At 52.6% G+C, this 24,081-nt stretch overlaps 1 protein-coding gene across 2 annotated transcripts; it reads left to right on the top strand.

Annotated features, from left to right (window-relative positions):
* The first annotated feature begins 652 nt into the window (after positions 1-652).
* On the top strand, positions 653-21,994 carry RAB5C (RAB5C, member RAS oncogene family). Of its 2 annotated transcripts, none has more exons than XM_037492672.2 (6): positions 653-773; positions 17,463-17,714; positions 19,120-19,271; positions 19,476-19,598; positions 20,469-20,562; positions 21,082-21,994. In XM_037492672.2, the coding sequence occupies exons 2-6, from the start codon at positions 17,549-17,551 to the stop codon at positions 21,195-21,197; spliced, it is 651 nt and encodes a 216-aa protein (XP_037348569.1). In that variant the 5' UTR covers positions 653-773; positions 17,463-17,548; the 3' UTR covers positions 21,198-21,994. The 2 variants fall into 2 exon arrangements, with proteins under 2 accessions (XP_037348569.1, XP_037348570.1); XM_037492673.2 differs by lacking the exon at positions 653-773 and adding an exon at positions 16,450-16,493.
* Positions 21,995-24,081: the final 2,087 nt, after the last annotated feature.

Below are 24,081 nucleotides of genomic sequence, written 5' to 3'. Positions count from 1 at the left end.
TCTGATGTGTATTTATGGATGGGGAGAGAGGAGACAGAAACGGTCCAGCTGGTTCTGGTTGGGGACGAGGGGAGGCAGAGGCGGAGGTGGTGCTGCTTTACAGCTGGACAGTGGCTGGAGCGCTTCCTTTCATCTTACCCCGTGGCCTCCAGAGAAAATTTCCTAAGGTGCTTCTATCACCTCCCCATCACGGAGTACCCCCAAAGGTCCGACTCCCAGAGCTAATTTGGCCCCAAAGTGCGGATGGGAGCTCCGGTTAACGAGTCACAGGACTAGTCCGCGCGGCCTCAAGTGCACACTCACACCATGTTTTTCCTCTCCCAATTCTGCACGCACAGCCCCCTGCCCTCTTCCAACGCTCTGTCGCCCGCCTCCCCTCCGGGCGCCAGGAACCAACCGTGACGCGGTTGGCACGCCTGCCCTTAAAAAGTTCCCGGCTGGGCTCCGCCTTGCCAGCAGCCGGCTCCACCCTGAGCCCGAGTCCCAGGCGGTCACCGGCTCCTCCCAGTGCCAGGAACTACAAGTCCCACCGTCCCCTGCGGGCGCACTGCCGCTTCTGCGGCGTCCCCGACTCACGCCAGGCGTGCCTCCCATTGGTCTCTCCTCCCTGCCAGTCACCTGGGAGTTTTGAGGGGCGGGTCCCAGGTGGACATCCGGATCCGGAGCGACTGAAAGGCGGAAGTGGAGGCCGGAGCCTGAAACACCGCCGGGGGGAGAGAATCGGAACCTGGCCGAGCCCCGGCTCCAAGTAACGCCGCCGCCCCGGAGCCGCCGTGAGTGTGCCTGTCCCGGGATCCGTGCCCCGCTCGCGTTAAATCTTCTTTGGGGCAGGCCTTCCTCCCGCCCAACCCCGGCTTAGGGGGATACTGACCCCTCCCCCGATCCGTAGCCCCCTCTTAAGGGGCTTCCCAGACGTCGGGCCACAGGGGGTCCCTTCTTCCCTTCTCCTGCCTGCCTTTCGTGAGCGGTGGGTTATCCCCAGGGCTCTCCTGTGGCCTGTCCAGTTCAGTTGTAGGAGGGAGATAACCCAAGTTCCGCTCCCTCTGTGCCTAGAATTGGAGGAGTCTGCCTGGTGCAAAGAAGCCTGTCCTCGTTCTCTTTTAGAGGTGGCCAGGAGTGTTATCGGTCGTCATTTTCCCTCACCCGCCCCGGCCCCACAAAAAAATAGTGGTGCTCTCAGCCCTAGAGGAATTTTACCTCGGTTCTTTTTTTTGGGGGGGTGGCGGGGGTCCTAGGAGAGACCGTTGCACACCACACGCTCCCACAGACTCCTACTTCCTCTCTTTCTCAAGCCAGAGAGCCTAACAGGATCTCCGCAGAGTTTGGGTTACTTTTTAGGAATGGGCTGTTTTTCTCCTTGCCTCCCCGCCCCCCAATCCCGTCTTCCAGTTATGAATCCTGTCCTCCAGTTATGTTGTTCTTTAGTGGTGGTGTTCTCTGAGTATCTTTCTTCCTGCCTCTCAAGAATTTAGCTGAGGTTTGCTTAATCCTAGCTACAGATCACAGATCAGGGTGGATCTGCCCATTCATTATCTTCTGTCTCTGCTCCTCCTCCCCGCCCCCCCTTGCTCCAGGCTCAGCACTGTCCTCCCAGAGCACGTGAGTGGTTTCCAAGCTGCCACTGAGGGACTGCTCCTCCTGGGACTGCTGCCTTCTGGCCTGTAGGGAGGAGGAAAAGATCGGGAATGAGGAATCCGGAATTGAAGGGTCCTAGGCTGTCTCTTTCCCACCCCAAAGCGCATGCATGCACACACCCCCCTGATCAACAGGTCCTCATCACTTCTAGTATCAGGGTCTGTCTCCATTTCTTTTTAGACTTGGACAAATTATAGACAGTAGAGAAATAAGTTGAGATCATAATGGTAACTCTGTATTCTTAATGTGCTAATCTTTGTAGCCCAGGGAATTCCCATACATGCCAGAAAATGCTAGTTCTTCTAGACTTCCTAGGAGACTACCTGTACTGTCATATGACCCTTGTCTGTTTCTTGGGACTTAAATGTGTGAAATGGCTGCTGTCTCAGACCAAGTTGGGCGGCTCTTTGTTATGTGGCCAAAGTACAGGCCAGAGACTGTACCTTAATGAGGGCAACCTGACTCTGAGGCCATGACTGACCCTTGCTATCTACAGTGGAGGGAAGACAGTGCAGTCTTTGGCATTTCTGTGGCTCAGTGTTCTGGACACCTTTACTGCCTTTGGATGCTATTTACAAGTGCTAAAAAAAAAATTTTTTTTTTTTTTTTTTGGGGGTCTTGAGAGCTTTTTGACTTCTGGACAGTCATCAGTGATCGTTTCCTACAGTCTTGAGCTAGACCTGCAGAGCATTTATTTCATTTCTTAACAGACAACAAAAAAGCCTTCCTTCAGTAATTGGAGCACAAATTCTCCGTATGGACATCTTTGGTGGATGTTGGGGACTTCTACACCCACCTAGTTTCTCTAATCTGGTCAGCCTGTGCCTCGGAGGGGCAGAGCCAGAGAGGCCACCTGTTCATCCGGCTTGGTGTGACCAAACTTAGTTCCTCAGTAGAAAGCTGCAGATCTGGAGCTCTTTGGGTGACCAGTCTTCTGAAGGGACCGTCCTTGTCTGGACATGCTCACCTAGCTCTGATTCTGAAACAGACTTTTGAAAGAAGCTCTCCCTTTCAGAGAGCTGAGAAGGCCCCAGTGCACCAGGTGGTTAGGCAGCCGCTTCTGGCATCGAGATTATAGAGTCTAAGGAGAGATCTGATGCTGCTGGGCAGAAAGAGGGAGGCTGTGTGTGGGGGGCAAAAGCCCCTCCTCTCAGAGCCATTCCTCTCCACTCTTGCTTCTTAAAGCTAGTTGGCCTTTTTCTACCTTTATACTAAAGAGGGGTGGTAACAACTAATTTTTAGAAATCATCTTAAAGTTGCAAAGTTCTTTTTTGTACATATTCCTCACAAGAATCCTGGAAGATAGTGGGATTTGTATCTCTACTCTAGGGATGATGCTGAAGGAATTTAAATAACTTACTGTTGATCACATGGAAAGTGGCAAAGAGCAGGGGCCTGGAGCTCAAGAGTGGGACAAGATGTGCCTCATCTTCCCTGAGAGTGGGCCTTCATTCAGTCAGTTCCTTAAAAGAGTGGACATGTTGGTGAGCAAGCACAGGCCCAGGTGCAGACCCATCAGCATTCCTCATCCTCTGCTTCCTTTTTCCTCCCCATCCCTTCCTCACCCTTCTGTCTTCTTTCTTGAGCCCCTTCTCCTCTGCCTCTGGGACCCATGGCAATTATGACTGCCAAGTTAGTACTCTTCAGGGCCTGAGAGCTTGCTGACATCTGCATACCCTTCATTTCTTGGGAACCTAAAAGTCATGATGGCTAGAAAATGAAAGTAAAAGTGAGTGGACTCAGGGGTCCTTGGAGCAGGCCAAGGGTATAAGGAACCAGTGAGGCTGACCTCTGCTTAGCCCCCTGATTCTGCTTTGGTGCTGTCTCCTGCTTGCAGGTGGGAAGAATGTGACCCTCCACCATGAGCTCTTTTCACTAGAATTTACAGGAAAACAGAGCAATGTTCATATATTTAAATTCAGTCCCACCAAGCACTTCTTAGAAACAACTTTCTTCCTCGAAGGTAAAGAGAGAGAGGCAATGTGGTGGGCTGGAAGGCCCTAGAACTTTAGAATCATCCAGACCTGAGTTCACATCTGGATTCCCCCATTTTAAGTTGTATGGCCTTGGGGTTGTTACTTGACCTCTGGAGCCTCTGTTTCTTCCAGTAAAATGGGGGTATAAAATATCTTATAGAAATAGGAACAAAGGGTGAAAGAGTGAGTCCATTCCCTGGTACAGAACTTATAGCTCACAAATAGTAATTTTGTGGGTTCATGGCATTTGGAAGATGCATCATAGAATTCCTCCCTTAGGTTTCTGATTCAACATTCATACCGCATGTCACTGTGAAGCCTGGTGCTTTATTTGATGGTTTCACATGTTGTCTTGTCTCATAGATTCTGAACAGTGGAAGTGGGTGGTATTCCCATTCTACAGAATGCTAACCCATGGCTGTGCATCTCCTGCTGGGCTTCCCCACCCTGCTGGGGTTTCTGACCTGCTGGGGTCGTGTGTGGTGGATACAGAACCTGAGTGAGGTCTTTGCATCTTTTAGGTACTTCCATCTTGCTCACTTTTACACATTTTCACATTAAAATAGTTCTGAACCTACTATAAATTGAATGCAAAGTTTGTATGAATTTAAGCTAAAACAGGAAACTTGAAGACAATATTTTAGTTGCAGCAGGCTGCTTTGGGTTTGATTCTCAGATTCTCCTGGGGCTTTGCTTTTCCTCTCCCTGGCTTGAGTCAGGGTACTTTGTTGGGGCCATTTTAGAGACATCATTTCAGGAAGGATTTATAAACTAGGATGTCCCCAAATCCAGGTAATAGTGCTGTCTAGAGCATTAGCAGAGAAGAACTGGGGTATTTCTTAAGAACTTCTCTGCCTCTTAATACCATTAATAGCCCGGTGTTCTTTGGCATTAGTTTTCAGGGTAGACATACCTAGGTAGAAGCAGCGGTTATAGGTCACAGCTAAACTCTTCGAGCTTTTTGCCTACCACAGGCCAGGTGATCTCCTGAGCCCTTTGTATGTTCTCACCCCTTGAATCCTCACAGTGTCCCCGGGAGGAAGGTACCATGTGCGATCCCCAGGTTATGGTCACAGACTCCATAGTAAGTGGCAGAGCAGGGACCAGAGTCATGTCTGCTTGGAGCCCCATGAAACACAGTGCTGTCTCTGGAGTGTGTGTGCCTTCCTTGGCCTGGAAGGCTCTCTGCCTCCCCTGCCTGGGAGCTGCAGCTCTCCACTTTCTTTCCAAAACTCAGTTGGAATGCTGTTATCCTGCTTCCTCCGGAGTCCTTCCTTCCTCCAGGTAGGCTGAGGACAGGCCTCCCTGTGCTGGCCTCCCATTACCGGTATGCCCCCTTGTGTGGTGTATGGCCTGCTAGGGGCACAGGTTGTTTTGTCTCTGTGTCCAACACCTGCGATGTACCCACGTGGTGGGCACCCACTTTGGTGTTCAAGGGAAGGGCAGCCCCTTCACTCCTGCCCTAGAAGCCAGTGTCAGGCCACTTCCCATACATGCACTTCTTATTCTTAAGCTCACAGAGCTTGGTTGTCAACCTCAGATTCACCCTCACATTCATCTGACCCCAACTCTTGTGACATTTCTTAGTCCTTCCTCCAATAAGCTGCTCACAGACAGAGCAGACAGGTAAATAAGATGAATGCTACGGTATGGTTGCTGTGGAGGCGGGACGGACCAGGTCACACACTCAGTCTCCAGAGGCTGGAACTCCCCAGATCTCCATTGCCAGTGGAGGGGTTCCAGGGGAAGGTAGCTGTACTGCTGCGCCTGTGCGTGTGTGTGGCGGGAGGGGGGCGGGCGGCAGCAATCCCAGGCCAGGACTTAGTGAGGATCCACAGAAGCGAATTAACTCTGGCCCCAGGTGCTACTTGCACATCTGCACAAGACTCCTTGAGGGAGGTGGGTTTAGGAAGGTGATGCCCGCAGCTCTGTAGACCGCTGAGTGGTGCCTCCCATTGTGGGGCACAGGCGTGGCCCCAGAATCCCCCGGCCCCGAGTCTGCAGGCTTTGAGTGTTACCCACTCTTCACCCTGGACTGTAGTCACTTGGCATTATCTGTAAATTCTTGGAAACTGTAAGTTTAAGGGAAGCGACATATAATGAAACCAATTACTATAGACTGAGCAAAACAAGGGTTGAATTCCTGTGGCAGATTTCTGGTCACAAAAGCATCATAAAACGTCTAAATAAAAACCTAGGACACGTCCAATATTTAGCAATAATTCGTGCTCATTCATTCATTTTCCGACCTGTTTATTGGGTGGCTGGAACCCTTGCCGACAGCTCGGGTACGAGGCGGGAACCCATGCGGTACGGGGCATCCTTCACCCTGGGCTCACCCACACCGCACTAGGCCAGGCCATTGAGACACGCCAGTGAACCTAACGTGCACACCTTTGGGGTGTGAGGGCAAACTGAGACAACCTGTGCAGACCTGGGGAGAACTGCCAACTTCACACAGCAGCCCCCCCATAATAGATTGTTTTCTCGACAATGTTGTAGCAAAGTGATGTGGAACGAGACTTTTTGTTGTATTTCTGTGGCTCTCACCCACCTTCCCACACGCCTGTTGGCTCAGCTCATTTCTACAAACGTGAGTTCATGGTGACTGCGGTCCGTGGAGCTCATTTTGTCATGCGCTGAGCTGCGCCTTGTTTTTGTTTTTTAAATAAACTTTCATTTCAGAATAGTTTCAGAAAAATTGCTAAGGTAGTAGTTTTTCCACAACCCCCTTCACCCACTTTCTACGATTAGTACCGTCTTTACACAGGTGTGATACATTCCTCACCATTAATGAATCAGTATCAATACTTTGTTATTAACAAGAGTCCAAACTTTATTCAGATTTCCTTGCCTTTGATCTTACGTCCCTTTGGGGTTCCGGGATCCAGGACAGCACAGCCTTGTCATCACGTCCCCTCAGGCTGCTCTCAACTCTGACAATTTCTCAGACTTTCCTTGTTTTTGATGACCTTAACAATTTTAAGGAATACTCGCCCAGTATTTTAGAACGTGTCTCTATTGGGGTTTGTCTGATGTTTGTCTCACGATTAGACTGGCATGATGAGTTTTGGGAAGAGGATCACAGCAGTGCCTTTCCCACCCCATCGTCTAGGGAGCACGCAGACAACAGTGACGTGGTTGTCCTGCTGCTGTCAGCCACCATCCCCTGGCTGAGGTGACACTTGTCAGGTTTCTCCCTGGGAAGTTCCCATCTCCCCTTTCTTTGGAACGAAGTCACCACTGTAGCCCACCCATGAGAAGAGGGGAATATGCTCCTCTCCCCGAGGGCAGAGTATCTACGTGGATTATTGGGAATTCTTGTACTGGCTACTGGGATTATTTCTGTCCGTGTGGAAATTAATTTTCACTTGGGTTTATAATCCAATACTACTTCATTGCTCCGGTTATTCCAACTTTGCTCATTGAGAACTCTTCAGCTCCCCTTGACTAGCCTCCATCATTAGGGGGGCTTTTCTTGTTTTCGTTTGTGAGCACCTTGTCTCTCTTCAACACGACAAGATGCTGCAGGCTCACTTCGTGTTATTTCCTGTCCGAGTCCTGGAGTCGGCGGTCTCCCCAAGGCCACCGTCTTTTCAGTAAACACTTGCTCTCACACCTGTCGATGTGGAGTATGGGGATGTTCAGTTCTTTCTCTCTCTCTTTTTTTTTTTTTTTTTAAAGATTTATTTATTTATTTATTTATTTATGCAAGCACTGGGTACAGTCAGAAGCGCGGGAGGGTGAGAAAATTCACCAGAGCCAGAGCGGGGAGCAGAGCAGGCAGAAGGACCGAAGGACACTGCTGAGGGGAGCAGTGGGCGGCAGGAGAGGTCTGCGCGCCATGTGGGACCCTCCTTTGGTGGCCGGGGAGCAGCCGGGGATCGAACCGGCGCTGCCGAGGCTGCGGACAGCTTCGCAACCCAGCGCTCAACCACTGCGCCACCGGGGAGGCCCCTCAGTTCTTTCTCTTGATGGATAGTCATAGTCACTGAAGACTCCGAAGCTGGAGAAGGTGATATACCTGGGAAATCTCTCCCTGGAGAACCCTGGGTCTTTACCTGAAGAGTGGGCTGTTGCTTCCCTGCTCGCTCATTCAGGTTGGTATTTACCCTGGAGTAGGAAGCTGCGGGACATGAATTGTTCTCTAGTTCCGGTGCGGAGTTCTCTAGCCAAAGAGTCCCCATGGCGTGGAGCAGCATCTTTTGCTGCCATTCAAAACCTCCCCTTCGGGAGGTTGGAGGGTTTGTGGCTCTGGGTGGCTCAGGCAGGCTGTCACTTGGGACTGTGAGCCTGAATCATTGAACAGCTTAAATCCTTCCACTGTACTGTCTTCCCTCTGAACACGTGTAACTGGAGCTCTGCTGGAAACACTAACTTGGGATCCCAACAGGAGTTGGTTTACAAGCCTCTTGCCTTCTATTCATAGCTCGGTGCATCCCCTTCGGGTGGCTGTCGAGCTCCCAGGCCTGGGAGAGGGTATAGGTGGCCTCCCCTGCCCTGGCAGCTCTCCCACGCCTTGCGTTGCTCTCCTAATGACGCCAATTTCCAGACCGCTAGCATTTCAGCCTGATTTTTTAAAAAAGAACTCTGGTTTCTTGGTCAGCTGTCCTATTCCTGTCCCCTCCCCCCTGTCCACAGTGAACTACTTCTTCCCTTTCCTGAAAGAGGCATTGAGATAGAAGGAAGGGTGTTTGGGTTGTAAGATGCTTTTGCGTTGTGCACTTTTTTTTTTTTTTTTTTTTTAAAGAAGTTAGGGTTTGCCTAGTGGAGGGCTTCAACTTTGTGCTAATGTTTTTGGGTGGTGGTGATTCCATACTTGTGGCTTTGGAAGCCCAACTCCAGAGAGTACAAAGGTGGGTTGTTGACAGGACACAAGATATCAAGGCATGAGCTGGCCCCTATCCTGGGACACTGGTGAGAGTTGGTGCCTAAGTCTGTCTGAGTCACCATATCAAAATACCGCCAACTGGGTGTCTTATCAACAACAGAAATTTATTTCCTACAGTTCTGGAGCTGTGAGGTTCCAGAGAGTGTTCCAAAGAGCGCACTCTGGAACCTTTTTGAAGAGGGCACTAATCCCAGTCGTCAGGGCTCTGTCTCGTGGCCAGGTCACCTCCCAAGGACCTAGTCTCCAAATACCATCGCATCGGGGATTGGAATTTCAATGTATGGATTTTTTGGGGACACACACATTCATACCATAGCGACTGTCCCATTTAGCGTTCTCACCAAAGGAGAGGCACTGAAGGATGGGGTCCAGGAGTGGCGTCTGCGTGCTCCGACTGAGAACTCCCCTCCTTCACAGGGACTTCTAGGGGCAGCCCCGTAACAGTGACTGCTGCTTACTCTGAGCCTGGACCTTTGATGGGTGATACGGTCTCTACGTTTCCACCTGAGGAAATGGGTTTAGTGACACAACGCAAGGTCACCCTACTAAATGGTAGCATCGGGATCTGACTGAAGCTTGTCTGGCTCAGGTGCCTGAGCTCTTAACCCCTGTTAAGAAGGAACCTAAGGGTCCTGAGGGGTTGGAGTGGGGAAGGTGTGTCCTCTTGTTGGACTGTGGCTCTGGCAGGGGAACTTGCTCTCTGACGGGGCGGGGGGGGGGTTTACCCCTTCAACTGTCCCCATTCACTTGTCAGACCTAACGAAGCCCAACCTTCGTCACAGGCTTGGTTCACCATATTTATGAGCACCTACTGTGTGTCATGTTTTGTGCTGTTAAAACAAAGGAATCCCATAGTCTGCCTTTGAGAAGTCTGTAGTTTGGTCTTTTCATCACTGGTTTCTCTCTCCGAACTCTCAAGCCCCCAAGTTCCAGCCTCTGTCCAACTCTAACCATCTTAATGAAAATTTGGGGGCATGGAAATAGAAGTTTGATTTATTCACTGGAACTTGTTTAGACCCATTCATTCCCTGATTTCTTCATCTGGTGCCGTCCTTGGTTTTGTTCAGCAAATTAAAGAAAAAGTCAGTCTAAAATATTGTCGCTTGCCATCCAGGCTCCTGAGAGATCCCACAGCGAAAACTTTGACCTCGGTTCTTGTTGGCTGGGCAGCCTTTGACCACGGCGTCCGTGGTGTCTGAGCAAGAGGAATTTGGTTTACTGGTATCTGATACCTGATTCTCTTTTCCCCTGCTCTTCCCTCAAACACGACCTCTGCCTCTGCTCTCTGTTTAGCAGCTGAGGGCAAAGCAAAGACAGCAGTGAATTAAAGTGGCTTTCTTGTTCTGTTTGATAAAGACAGGAAGTTTGTGGAAGGTGTCAGTTGGTCTGAGTAGCTGGATGAACAGGTGCTGCTGTTCAGTTGAGGGTGTCAGACTCCTGGGTCTAAGGCAGCAGTGATGTGGATGCTGGCCTAGCTGGTCTTCCTGGTTGCTCAGAGACCCTCCCAAGATGGGGCGCCAATGAGATTCCAGTGAGACCTGCCCTAAGGACAGTCGCTGCACAGGCTTGTGGATCAGCCGGGGTCCTGCGTCCATGCTCACTGGCTTCCGTGGGACCCGTGCTCCATCCTGGGTTCCAGGGGGGGATCGTGTGTCTAGGTTGGCTGTCTTCCTAGCTTCCCACCTGGCGCTGGCAGGTGAAGAGCGGAGGAGTGGCCTGTGAGCCCGCAGCTGCGGCCCCTTGCCCACGTGCCCGGTGGCTGGATGTCTGTGTGGATTTGTGCTGCAGAAAGTGCTGAACTTCAAATTGACCTTTTGCTAGATGCTTCTTACAGAACTGCTTAAGCTGGGACCTGAAAGCTGCCCCAGCCTTGCTGACTGAAGTGTGCTGAGTGCAGGGCCGATATGGGGACAGTAGTATCTTAGGACTCTTGGGGTTAGGACCGAGGGCCCTAGTGCCTCCTAAAATCAGTAGTCAGGACGAGCCTTGCCTGGTGTAGCTCCAGGGAACCCCTGTCTGTCCTGCCTTGCTACTCTGTCACCTGAACCCCTGGCTCCTCTGCTGGCCATCTGGGCTCACGAATAAGAATCCCAGAACTGCCCATGAATCCTGGGGCCTTTCTGTGGGCAGTGTGGACAGACCACACTGGCCAGGCTGATGTCAGCAGATACGTGGGGCTGTTCCGCCTGCCGCCCCCCAACAGTCTCCCTCCCTGTGGGTGCAGGAAGGAGAGGGAGCAGAGATTAGAGGTTTCCATCCTCGGCCTGCAAGTTAGTGCTGACTCTGCTTCTCACTGCCTCTGTGGGGACCCGTCTGTTATCAGCTTGGAGATCGGGGAACGATTTCTTGGTGCTGCACCTGGGGCAGGGCACCAGGAGGCTGGGGGTCTGTCCCTCAGGGTGGCCTCCATCTCAGTGTAGCTTTTGTCCCAGTGGAACAGCAGGCCCCTCCACACCAGGGAAGGTTGTGGGAGCAGCCGTGCTCTGTCCTGGCCCATCCCTGGCGAGGCTCCAGGTTCGTCCTAGGCGGCGTGGTGAAGGACCACTCCGTCCTATGTCTCCAGGGTTTGGGCCCCATGGTGCCCCTGCTCGCCGGTCCTTTTTGTAGCCTCGTGGAGTTGGTGGCCTCAGCTGACCACTTGTGGACTCCATCCGGGCCTCACTGTGGTTTGGAAATCCGGACATTCGGCCCCAGCGGAGTCTTAGTGTTCAGGGTAGTGAAATGAAACAAATTCCCATGAAGGGAATTGGGCCGCCTGGGGCAGGTGCGAGGACCTGTCCCAGTGGTAGGGGACCCCGCTCTCCCTGAGTCGCCCACTGGGATGAGTTGCCTCCGTTCCCCTGGAAGGAGGTCATCTTACGCTAGCTGTGTAAAGGGAGCACCCACTTCCTCTTCTGCTGCCATCTCCTCTAAGCCCCTTACTTCCTGCTGGCATGAGGAGTCCCAGCCCTGGCCTGATGCATTCCACAGAGTTCTTCCCAAATCTCAACCTGGACTTTTAAATTTCTAGCTTCCAGGGCCCAGCTTCCTCTGTTACACATTCCAGGTCAGACACCGCCCTGTGTGTGGTGATTCCAGAATCCTGCCATCTCCCGTCTCCACCCTGAGCCCCTGCTTTTTTTCTCTACCTATCTCTAGGCTGGTTGAAGAGCTCACACCATCATAACCTCTTTTCTGTTAAGAAGACATAAATGTCAGCTTCTCTTTTTATTATCATCAAGCTTTAAACAGCTTTTAAATTCTTTAGTTTGCCGTTAAGTATAAACACAAACTATATCCTCATTAAATATGCAGCATTCATATTGTTTGTGCTGAATCCTTTATCTTGCCCTTGTTTGTACATCTTTATTCTCATTTGCTTTTCTGACGCAGGCTTCATCTTTTGATAGTCTATGTCATTCTGCTCTTATACTGAAGAGGAGGCAGAAAGTATTTCATACACAGGGGAGCCTGATTGGTGTCATATCATTTGTAAGCTTTAATTTCTCATTGGTGTTTGCAAACTTCTAGGCCAGCAGCATTTCTAACCTTTATATCAATATCTAACTACTATAGCAAAGCTTAAGGAAGTAGCCCATGGGGTTTCACATTTGTAGACCTCCATGTAACTACCTCCCAAATCAGGACATAGAACAGCCAGTAGTGTGGTTTTCAAATTTTATACAAACTCATTTTCCACAGTTCAATGCCATATTCCACTATCGTATGTAATGACATCGTCAATATTCTTCGGTTTTCTGTCTCATAGGGGGAGAGCCTGGCAGGAGGCTCCACTACCAGCTGGCCATAGCCCTGGACAGGCCCCCTCACCTTCATCTCCTTCTCTGTAACAGGGAAGAGGAGGGCCAGGTATTCAAGCACCTTGGAGCTATGGCAGTGAGGCAGACCAAGAGACAGCGAGACAGTCAGCCTCTCAGTATGGTGCCCCTGCCACTTGTTGGAGCCTCACCCTCCTGCCTGACGGTGCTGTGCACACCATGCCTCACCATGCCTCATTTCATTTAACCTTGACAGCAGCATGGTGTGATTAATATTAAATAATACCTTTCTCTAGATAAGGGGCTGAAGCTGACAATGGTCACTTGTATGACTTGGTCAAGGTCACACAGCTAATAAATGGTGGAGCCTGGCTTTAACCAAACCCAGTTCAGTCTCCCCAGGCCTAGCCTGCTTGTCCTGCGGGGGAAGGGCGAGTGGGCACCTCACGTGGCTCGTGTGGCGTCAGGTTCTTTTCTGTTCTGGTTCAGCCACCAGCTCGAGTCGGGTAACCCTGCTGTGAATGTGTTCTCCGGTTGTGTGTGCTGGCGGTTGTGGCTTTCCCCTTTGAGGAAGAGCTGTGTTCTCGAATCTGTGGGTAAATTGTCTCCCCCACTGACCCGAGCTCTTTGATGTTGTCCACCTTAGCCTTTGAGCCTCATTACCTCTCCCCCATGTCCCGTGCTTCGTTTTCTTTAAGCTAACAAGTTGCTTCTGCTGAGGTCTTCTCTTGCCCAACTCTTGGGGTGTTTAAATATTCAGGAATGCTTAATTCCACAGTAAAGTGTAGCTGAAGAGTCACTGGCCAGAACCACCTCCTGGGGGCCCGGGTGGGGTCACCCGGCTCCGCCTCCCTCCCCCCCCCAGCTAACTTAACCTTGAATGAGCAAGTCTTGGCCCAGCCTCTGGTCAACAGAATCTGATTGGTTTCCCTAATCAGCTCACTATCCAGACTGTCAGCTAGAGGAAGTCCCTGAAGCAAACAGGAAGTGTGAGAGACACCCATCTGCTGGAATTGCTCACCCTTTTACAGGAAGGACAATGAATATGAAGTGGGTGACTTCATGGATTAGAGAAGAGAAAGGTGAACATTTCATTTCAGATGGGGCCCGAGGAGGGGGCGACAGTCTGGTAGCACGCCTTAAAGAAGGCCTCAGTGATGAAGCAGAGACCAGGCCCACCCCCCTCTGACCCACCTGTATCCCGCACAGTGCTGATCTGGGGGTGCCTTTCTGTCTCCTGCATTCCTCCCTCCTTCCAGTAGCAACAGTTGTGCTCATACTTAAATTGACTGCCTAGAGTGACTTGGGGAACTTATGTTAAAATCCTTAGTTTCTGGGCTCCACCTCTAGAGGGTCTGTTCAGTTGGTCAGAGTTTCTGTCTGAATGCCTGAGTGATTCTGATGGGAGAAGTTGGAGACTCACTGACCGGTAGTGTCCAGAACGGAGACAGAAGCAAGGAAGAGCAGACGCTGCTTTTTCCCTGTCTTCTCCCCGCCCTCGCGGCTTGGCACGTGCCCTATATGCCTGATCACAGGCGCGCATGTCCGGGAGCTCGGGCCCTCTGCCCTTCCGTGTGCATTGTGGGAAAAGGCATCGGGTGCCCCCGGGTCCTTACTTCACTCCCCTGTCCTGTGATGTGAGGTGGGCACGTGCACTCTTTCTTCACGGCCTCCAGACAGACCAGGTCCTGATTTGGAGGATGGTGGGGGAGCTCGTCTTGGCAAGGAAGGCCTTTACCATAGGTCTGAAGTTGGCCATGCCAGCAGCATCAGGAAGCTATCCCAGAGGAATTCCATCCTACCTGTAGTGTTTTTTTTCTGGTGTTGCTGAAACTGGCATTAAAATTTTTTTGGCTCATTCTGTACCTCATAAGAAACTTGGCTTCAGCTTTAGCTCTTCAAGAGACTCTGCTTTTTGTCTGGGGAAAAAATACTTTTATAGTGCCATGTTTATTTGTGACTGCACCTGTGGATAATTCCTGCCCCTGGTTCAGAGGAAAGATTCCCTCTGTGAGGTTCCCTACCCCAGGCAGCAGGCCAGCTCAGTCCATGAATTCGCCTTTACCACCTGATGTAAAGGTTTCCCAATCTTGAGGGGTGGAGGTGTATGTGTAAAGCTTCCTGGGGCTCTGGGTCTGGCCTGTGACTATCTTAGACACCCCCACGTCTCCATGAGTCCTTCATGGCAAAACCAGCTTCCTCCCTGCCTTGGTGTCGGGAAGGTTCATTGCCTCTGTTCATGTGATCATGGGGGTGCGAGGGGGCAGGAAAACCATGGGACAACAGGTCATAAAGGTGCCATGCCTGCTCGCTCTCTCTGGAAGGCAGCACCAGTGTCCAGGCAGGACCTGTCCCCAGCCAGTTTGTGCCAGGGTGGAGCACCTACATATTTGAAAGAAATGCTACGGCCAGGCCCTCCTCTGAGTCTTCTGAGGGGTTCGACTGCACAGGTGATTGCCATGGGCAGACAGTCAAGAGCCACTACATGCGTTATCTTTCTCTCCTGCCTTGTTAAAATATCAAATCCCGACTGGGCTGGTTTGACAGGGACAAGACTCAGATATTACCTCTATTTTTCTTCACTTATCTTCCCTTATCCCCATCCCCACAGCCCTGTATGCCCCAGTTGCTTTGATGGTTTTGGAACCCGAAACTTGTGCTCGGATCCCCTGTCCCCCACTCCTCTGCACCTCCTCTTCTAGTGCCCCAGCCTCACCCTGCCAGTCGAGATTCTCTGTCACGGGGATTCATGTTAATAACCAACTAGTAGGGCCTCCCTGGTGGCGCAGTGGTTGAGCGCTGGGTTGCGAAGCTGCCCGCGGCCTCTGCGGCGCCGGTTCGATCCCCGGCTGCTCCCCGGCCACCGGAGGAGGGTCCCACATGGCGCGCAGACCTCTCCTGCCGCCCACTGCTCCCCTCAGCAGTGTACTTCGGTCCTTCTGCCTGCTCTGCTCCCCGCTCTGGCTCTGGTGAATTCTCTCACCCTCCCGCTCTTCTGACTGTACCCAGTGCATGTATAAACAAAACAAACAAATAAATAAATAAAACATGCCTCTATAAAAAAAAAAAAAAAAAAAAAAAATAACCAACTAGTAATTCCACTGTGGTTTCCCTCTGTCGCTGTCGTCTGGCCTGGCCCGGGGTGGCTCCTCCTCTTGTTGGGGGTACTCTGGGGTGGCAGGGATCACTGTGACTGTCGCCAGAGTCAGAGCCGGTGCCAGACCTTGCTGGGCCAGCAAAGCTGCTGCCACCAAAAGAGAGTTTCATTTACCCCGCAACCAAACAACGGGGACACGAGGGGTGGGGCATCACCCCTATCATTCCTCCCAAGGCAGGGAGAATGGCAGGATGACAGGAAGGCCACCCGAGTTTGTGCCCACGCAAGGTGGCCTTGAGCAGGGTGTTCGATACCTGAGCAGCAGGATGTTTATCTGAAAAACTGGAGATTGTTTGGAAACTTAAAGGAGATAAGAATTGCACAGTAAATGTTGCTCAGTAAATGTTAGTTAGCTGCCTCGAAAACTCACTTGATTTAGTAAACACTCTGAGCCCCCACATGTGCTCAGGCCTTTGGAGTGTTAGGGGGAAAGGATGTCCTGAGCTAATCACCCCGTTTTGTATCGGGGCTGCCCTATAACAGGAGGAGGGCAGTGCAGAGAAGCAGAAAGCAGAGATCTTGCCTCAAGGCTGTAGAGTCTGCTAAACGCTGCTGGGATGAAAAGAGAGCGTCTTAAACTGCAGGAGATTTCATAAATGGCATTTCTTGTCACTCATTGACGTTATCCCCCCCAACTTCCTTCCTGTAATTTTGGGGAAGAGGTGGCCCCCATTTCAAACCCCTTTTCCTTTGGTGCTATCCAGAAAGGAAACTTGTTCCTGGGGTTAGTGAATCATTCTTCCTGAAGCTCACTGTTTAAACAAGTAGCTGGGAGAACTTGGATGTGAAAATGATCTGACCTGAGGTTGAACAATGCAAGCCCTTCTCTGTCAGCTGCTCCCTCCATGGTCCATGTTTCTTTGCACCGTCTTTGACTGTAAGGGAGCGCACTCCCCTGTATGCAGCGGGGGGTGGGGGGGGAGCCTTCTCTGGGGGGGTCTCACTCCAAAGACCCCTTCTTAAAGAATGAAGCCACTCAGAGGGTGGCCTCTCTAAACCTCTGCTTTCCCACTTAGGTTCACACGGGGCTTAGTTCACACGGAGTGTGCAGGACACAGTGCCCACATGCTCACAGTGTAAGTCTACTAGAAGCTTCTGGAGACCGGCTCCTCATCCTTCTTTGCAGTTCCAAAATCTGAAAGAAGGAAAAAAAAAAAGCTTGTCTTCCGCAGCTATCACTCACCGAGTGACTAAGATGTCAGTGCCGGAACACCAGCTGTTGGGTTGCGGGTCTGGGTGTCCCATGTCTGTCTCCGCCCGCCCATACCTCCCCCTGTTCTCTCCCCGCGTCACCCTCTGCCTGTGCCAGCAGAGAATGGAACTGAGGTCTCTATTTAAAAGGGAAACCTGGCAGCCGTTCTGACTGCCAGCAGAGCTCTGGCTTTGGTGTGTGTTTTGTTTTTTAATGTGTGTGAGACTTCTGGCCCATCAAAACTGAGAGAACTGGGGGAAAGAGGCTCAGGATTGGGAGTGAAGCGAGCCTTTGATTCCAGTGTACAGTGCAGTCTCAGACTGAGCAAGTCCATCGCTCCTTTAGGACATGGCAAGAAGAAAATGGCTATTTTGATAACGACGTGGACTGCCCAGGCCCTGTCCCCTTGGTGCCCCAGAGGGAGGCCAAGCACCTGGTCTGAGGAGTGCCCACGGTGCCACATTCGGCCTCGCCACCCGTTCTGGCATGGCAGAGGCAGCTGGAGCCTGCACTCCGGCATGTTGTTTGCTGACCTGGACAAGGTTTTGGTGGTTTGGTGACTTAACTGTCACCAGGCTGTCCACTCTTCTCTTGGGTGTGTTTATTTATATGCGATTGTACATGGTTGGGTTTGGGAGGCCAGTGTGTTTGCTCAGAACCTAAAGGTGGGAGACCACTTTCCTCTTTCCTCTCAGATAATGTAGAGTGGATCCGGGGGCCTGGTCAGAGGGGCCTGGTTAGGCTGCTTCTGACTCCTGGGGTGGACTTGGGTGGGGGTGCGGGGAGGCCGTCAGCCTGGTCACCAGGTGGCGATCTCTGAGCTAACCCCCTACTTCTGTTTGCTCTCTTGCAGTTGGAGCCCCCCTCCCCACTAAGTGCCTCTTTGCATAGCGCCGGCCCTGCCCCACGATCACTGGTACCTCTACAGCGGGAAGGGCCATGGCGGGTCGGGGAGGTGCAGCGAGACCCAATGGACCAGCAGCAGGGAACAAAATCTGTCAGTTTAAGCTGGTCCTGCTGGGGGAGTCCGCAGTAGGCAAGTCCAGCCTCGTCCTCCGCTTTGTCAAGGGCCAATTTCATGAGTACCAGGAGAGCACAATTGGAGGTGAGTGTGCACAAGGGTGCGAGGTGACCTCCGGCAGGCCAAAAAACACCTTGGCATTGAGGAGAAGGGAGCTGCCTGCCCAGGGAGGCTCTCATGCCTGGGGCGGCAGCACCTCTTCCTCATCTGGGCCCCAGGATAGGCTCCACAGCTGGTCAAGCGGCTGGAGTCCTAATAAGCATGGCCTTGGGAATAGCCAGGAGTAGAGAACGTGCCTCCTCTCCTCGTTCTACCTCTCGTTCCGTCCCTCCTCTCATTGTGTGGCCTTGGCTCCGGCCCTCCTCCTGACCTGGACTATTCGGGTCTTCTTACTATGCCAGGCAGAACGTCTAGCCTGACCTCTCTCACTTCCAGAATGGGGAGATGGCCTTGATGAGTGGGCAGGCCTTTCTGAAGCTGACCTTTCTTGAGCTTGGAGTGTGTCATCAATTTCCCAGTGGTCAGCATTTAGGATGTGAGGGTCTGTGCTTAGACCCCTGACTCAGTGGTTAGTGTAAGCCTCGAGTGCTCAGGCCGAGCTTGGGCTTCATTCACCCTTTCTCTAGCCTCTTGGTTGGAGGTTTCCAGGCAGCTGGAAACAAAACGGGCCGTGTCAGCAGTCTCCTGCTGCCTCCTCAGCACTCGGGAGCTGGAGAGGGGGAAGTAAGGCGGTGTCCTGGCCCCTCGGCTGGGGGGCAGATGAGGAAAGCAGGCTTTCCTCACCAAGTTTTCTGGGATCCTTGCCGGGTCTGGGGCACAGAGGACACCCACCTGCCTGCCTCTCCCAGCCCTAGACTTCCTCCCAGGAAGCCTTTGCGTTAAATGCCTGTGTTCCCCTCCTCCTCTCTCCAGAGATAGGGTCACTGTGTTCCCTGAAGGTCAAACCATAGGGTGGCCAGTCAGGAATGAGTCTAGGTCAAAGCTGGGGGTGACAGCCAGTCAGCGTGCCTGGAGGTGGCGGGGGCGGTTGGGGAACTGGCCACCCCGCCTCTGCCTGGCAGTGGAACAGCTTGTACTTTCAGGCGTCCCCAGCATAACTGAGTGTGTGAGGATGTCCTCAGGAAACCGAAGGCCAGCGACACCTCGGGGCTAGAGCAAACTGAGGGGCTCGTGGGGCTCCCAGCTGGACTGCTCCCTGAGGGGAGGGAGGACGGGCGCATGCCCACCCTTCCAGGCCTGGGGTCAGGTTTTCCCGGCTTCCCCTCTCCTGCCCCTTGCCACATTCCTCTTCAGCCCATGCCCTCCCCGTCCCCATTGACACACACAAAACAGCCTCCACTGGCCCTGCCGCTGCCCGCTTTGGCGGCCAGGGTGGGGCCCTGCCACGTCCCTCTCAGCAGAAGGCTTCCGAGTGCCGGGCCTGGGTGCGGTATGAAGGGTGGCCTCTCCAGCCCCTTCTTGCCGGCTAACACCGCTTTCCCTCCTACAGCGGCCTTCCTCACACAGACCGTCTGCTTGGACGACACAACAGTCAAGTTTGAGATCTGGGACACAGCTGGACAGGAGCGGTATCACAGCCTGGCCCCCATGTACTATCGGGGGGCCCAGGCTGCCATCGTGGTCTATGACATCACCAACACAGTAAAGATTTTCCCTTACTTCTCAACCCTCCATTCCTGGACGGGGTGTGGGCAGCGCTCGTCTGTCGTTCGGGGTTGTCTCACCAGAATCCTTTGGGTGCTGACATCTTAGGCACCTTGGATCTGCTGGCTTAAGTTTCTCTAGTGGGTGGTCCTGGCAGAATTGTTCTTCTGTCCCTTTGATGGTCTGACCCTGTCTCCTCAGGATACGTTTGCACGGGCCAAGAACTGGGTGAAGGAGTTACAGAGGCAGGCCAGCCCCAACATTGTCATCGCACTCGCGGGTAACAAGGCGGACCTGGCCAGCAAGAGAGCCGTGCAATTCCAGGTGGGGGGATGGACAGGACTTGGGGGTGAGGAGGAAGTTGGCTCCTCTGGCCCCCCGCCCCCTCCCCGGCCCCCGCAGTGGCTCACCAGCTCAGGGAAGGGCCGTGTTGGGAGGCAGCAGGGGGACTTTGATTTGTTGTCCTCGAGACTCAAGCATCAACATGAAAGAAGCTGGCATCTGTTTCCTTGTTCTTTGGTGGCGGGATACGAGCGTGACAGATAGCTGAAGCATCTGCTTGTTTTCTCTGTAAACTGACTTTTTATGAAACTTATTGGAAAAGAAATACTTTTTTCCTGTGATATATGCCCATGCTAACATTTAAACCCTCCCAGAAGAATGCGCTGTCTCTGACCCTAGAAACACAATCTCCAGTCCCTAAGTTCCTCATCTCTGCAGAAATGTGTGTGCATGTGATCTCTCTGCATAGATGGGGATGCCCTGTGTGTCGTGTATTTCATGTCCTTCCTACCCGTCCTCTGCTGATGGACTGCCACCTTGTGTGTGACGAGACTAGAGATGGTGCTGCAGTCGACAGCCATGTCCTTCTGTGCTTTTGTACAAATGTGCAGGGGGATTTATAGGCTAACTTTCTAGAAGTATTTCCGAGCCTAGTGATCTTGAAGAGCAGGAAGGCAGGATGGTCCTCGGGAAACCCAAGTCAAAGTCTGCCAATGTCTGTGAGCTGAGGGGTGCTCAGTGTGAAGAAAGGAGCAGGGGGTGTGGTACAGGTGTCTTGGGGGAACCCTTGGGCCTGAAGCTCCCTGCATGCTGTCTGTTACATGATCAGGGAAGGTTTTTATTCTGGGCCCCGGTCCCTGCTGGCTGTCAACATTTCTGTCCCACCCCCTCTCTCACCTCCATCCAAACCAGGAAGCACAAGCCTATGCAGATGACAATAGTTTGCTGTTCATGGAGACATCCGCAAAGACCGCAATGAACGTGAATGAAATTTTCATGGCAATAGGTAAGTTGCTCTTCTTGTCCCCCACCCTCTAACCAGGGCCCTGTATTGCTTGCCAGCTGTTCTGTAATAGGTGTCTGGGCTCCCGTCACCAACACAACTGTCATCATTTTTAATGTTTTCATAAAAGTGTTTTCCTCTTCGTCTGATTCCCAAAAGTTTCTAAAGCCTGAGCCAAAGTCTCAACCTTTCATTTCCTGAACCTTTAGCTTGCCACCCACTTAAAACCCTTCATCACCATCCCCCTAACCCACATCTTGGGATTTTTGGCCTCATCTGGCTAGGGAGTCGTTCTTCCTGGGTTTGAATTCTAGCTCTGCATCTTATTAACAATGTGGTCTTGGGCTAGTCATTTAACTTCTCCTGCCTCAGTAATGCTCAGAACGCGCCAGGCACTTAGAAGCCCTCGGTATGTTAGTTCTCAGTGACTGGGTGGGAAAGGCCAGGTTCTACTCAAGTGGGTTTGGGGGAGAATGCTGGGGTACTCTCATAAACACGTTTTTCCCGTCTTCTCCCAAACAGCTAAGAAGCTTCCCAAGAATGAGCCCCAGAATGCAGCTGGTGCTCCAGGCCGGAACCGAGGCGTGGACCTCCAGGAGAACAACCCAGCCAGCCGGAGCCAGTGCTGCAGCAACTGAGCCCCTTGCCTGCCCACTGCCCCCACCTCCTCCGCCCGAACGACCTGACTGGAATCCACTCTAACCAATCGCACTTAACGACTCGGGCCACCACGGGGGGGTGGGGGGGACAGGGGGAGGGGTCCACCATGATTTCTCTATATAATTTTGCTCATAGGGTGAAGTGAAATACTCCACCTGCACCTTTGTGTACAAATACTAATTCAATTTTAAGTCTTAAGTCACTTTTTTAATATATGTGATCTCCTCTTCCCACTTCCTGCCCTTCCTACTGCTCTCCCGCTCTTCCTTTGCTGGTCGCAGCCACGGGCTCCTGTGCCCCCACCCTTCTACGTGAAGGAGGGGATAGAGCAGTTACCCTTCCTTTTCCTCTTGCTGATTAGCACATTCAGCAAGAGCATCTGTATCCTTACCGTGTGTGGAGTGGGCTTGGTTACGGGCAGGCCTTAGGGGCACTGGAAGGGAGAGACTCCTCGGCTGATGTCATCAGGCTGCAGACCCCCAACCCCCCGGCCCTGACGCGCAGCTGGGAGAGACCACAGCATCACCACAGCATTATCGTGACAGCCATGAACCCAATGCCCACAGCCCGCCCCCACCCCCTCGTCCTGGGTCACCCTGACCTCTGGCTCTGAGCCCTGTTCTGACCAAATCACGATAAGTATTTGGGGATGGGTGGGTAAGGGGGGGAGTGGGAGGGGATGGAACCAACTTTTTCTGTATTTTGTATTGTATGTTTTCTTCAACATGTAACCAATCAGTATCTTGTCAATATAGTCAGCCGATCGATCGACCTCTAGCTTGTCGTCCTTGTCTTTCTCTGGCAGAGTGTATCAGACCATACCCTCCAGCTTACGTGAAGTTAACTGAAAACAGTTCAGTAAATCTCGTTAAAGCAAAGCACGTCTCTCCCCTCCCTGCCTTCCCCTTCCCCCAAATGAGGAGATGCTGGTGGTCGTGGTAACCAAGAGAAAGGGGCCTTCACAGTTACTGGCTTTAGTGGAGTGCGGCGATGTCCTACCAGCCTGGGCTGGACCTCACCAACTTTGAAGTTGAGGGTCCTCCAGATTATACTGGGGATGATACACAGTCTGTATTTAAAAATAATTGTTCTCTGAAACATCAAGCATCCCTTTGAGGTTATGGCTACTCTATGCCAGACCCCTGAGGAGGAAGGAACACTGATGCCCCCTGGAGCCTGGGACTGGTCAGAAGGCCAAGCTGCGGTCCCCAGGCTTCTTCACCTCTACGGGCCGCAGCAGCCCTGTACCAAGTCCAGGCCATCTGGCCCTTAATCTCTCAGGGCCCTCTGCTGGTTCTGGAACCTGATGCTCATTGGCCTTCCTGGCCTCTGTGGCTCCCTGCTGGAGCTGCTGCCCAGGGCAGTGGGCTGAGGTGGACCAGCCAACACTGCTGCCTCCAGCTTCTCCCAGTGCCACATAGGCTTGGTTCTTTTTTTTTTTTTTTTTTTTTTTTTAAGATTTGTTTATTTATTTGTACAAGCACTGGGTATAGTCAGAAGCGCGGGAGGGTAAGAGAATTCACCAGAGCCAGAGCGGGGAGCAGAGCAGGCAGAAGGACTGAAGTGCACTGCTGAGGGGAGCAGCGGGTGGCAGGAGAGGTCTGCGCGCCACTTGGGACCCTCCTCCAGTGGCCGGGGAGCAGCCGGGGATTGAACCGGTGCCGCAGAGGCCGCGGGCAGCATCGCAACCCAGCGCTCAACCGCTGCGCCACCAGGGAGGCCCTAGGCTTGGTTCTTGATGGACCACCACCCTGATGTGCCTTTCCTGCTGCCAAGGGCATTGGGCTGAGGTGGGCCAGGCAACACTGCAACCTCCAGCTTCTCCCAGTGCCACATAGGCTTGGTTCTTGATGGCCCACCACCCTACTGTGCCTTTCCTGCTGCCTGGGCCCCTCTGCTTGGCCTTTCTCTGCCTTTGCTACACCTCTACTTTTGACCCCAAACTCCACCAGTGCCAAGGCTGCTGACACACACTCCAGCTGTTAAGTGTGTCAGGCTAGAGCGCCTGCCCCTGAGCCTCGTGGGCAGTCCCCAAGAGGTATGGACTTGGGGAGTTAGCATTTGGCACTGGCTGTGGATGTACAACTGGCCAGAGGGGGTCAGGTAGCAGGTACAGCCAGTGGGACCCAGCTTGGGCAGTTGTTGTATCTCCCAGTGAGTCTTAGGTCCCACGAAGTAGCTGTCCCCATCCGGTTGCAACCTTCCAGTTGCCGCTGGCAGGTCACCATCAGGTACTGGCTGTCCACTTGCACCACCATTTCCTAAGGGGTGAAGCTGTGGGCATCCGTCATCACCTGGAAACCAGTCTCAACAAAGACATCATCCCTGGCAGCTGGCAGGTCTTCCCCCAGCAAGGCCTGGTTCTGTTCAACAAGCGCCAGGCTGGGGCACCTGTGTGCACCTGACTCTTGGGGAGACCACTGCTGAATGATCAACTGCTGTTCAACGGCACTAGGCTGCGGGCATGGTGCTCAGACACCAGAGCCAGGGTGCTCACTGCTCAAGTGCCCTTTGCAGCTTGGTTCTACCCTGTTCTGGTGGGCCCCCTTGACTTCCTGCAAGTTCTTGGCAGAATTCAGGTGATCTTTGCACATCTTTCTACCCATCAGATCAGCACCCTGGCCTGCCTGCTGCTTTTATGAAGGATCTTGCCCCTTTCTCAGATCCTCACCCCACTCCACCAATGGGCCAAGGCTGCCAGGGTCTGTGACCCAGTTGGACCCACTGAACAAGTTTGGAAAACATCCTGGAGCCCCTCCTGGTGCCACATGGAGATCAAGTTGAGTTGATCTCTAGAAGCGTCCTGCCTTTCTTAGTCTCCTGTGATATTAGGAGGTGAGCATGACTTTCTGGCTTTCCTAA

The sequence above is a fragment of the Talpa occidentalis genome, unplaced genomic scaffold (assembly GCF_014898055.3).
Source record: "Talpa occidentalis isolate TD23 unplaced genomic scaffold, MPIMG_talOcc4v2.1 talOcc4.7, whole genome shotgun sequence".
NCBI lineage: Eukaryota > Metazoa > Chordata > Mammalia > Eulipotyphla > Talpidae > Talpa > Talpa occidentalis.
Note: the sequence above shows the minus strand (reverse complement) of the source record. Positions and strands in the feature narration are given on the sequence as shown.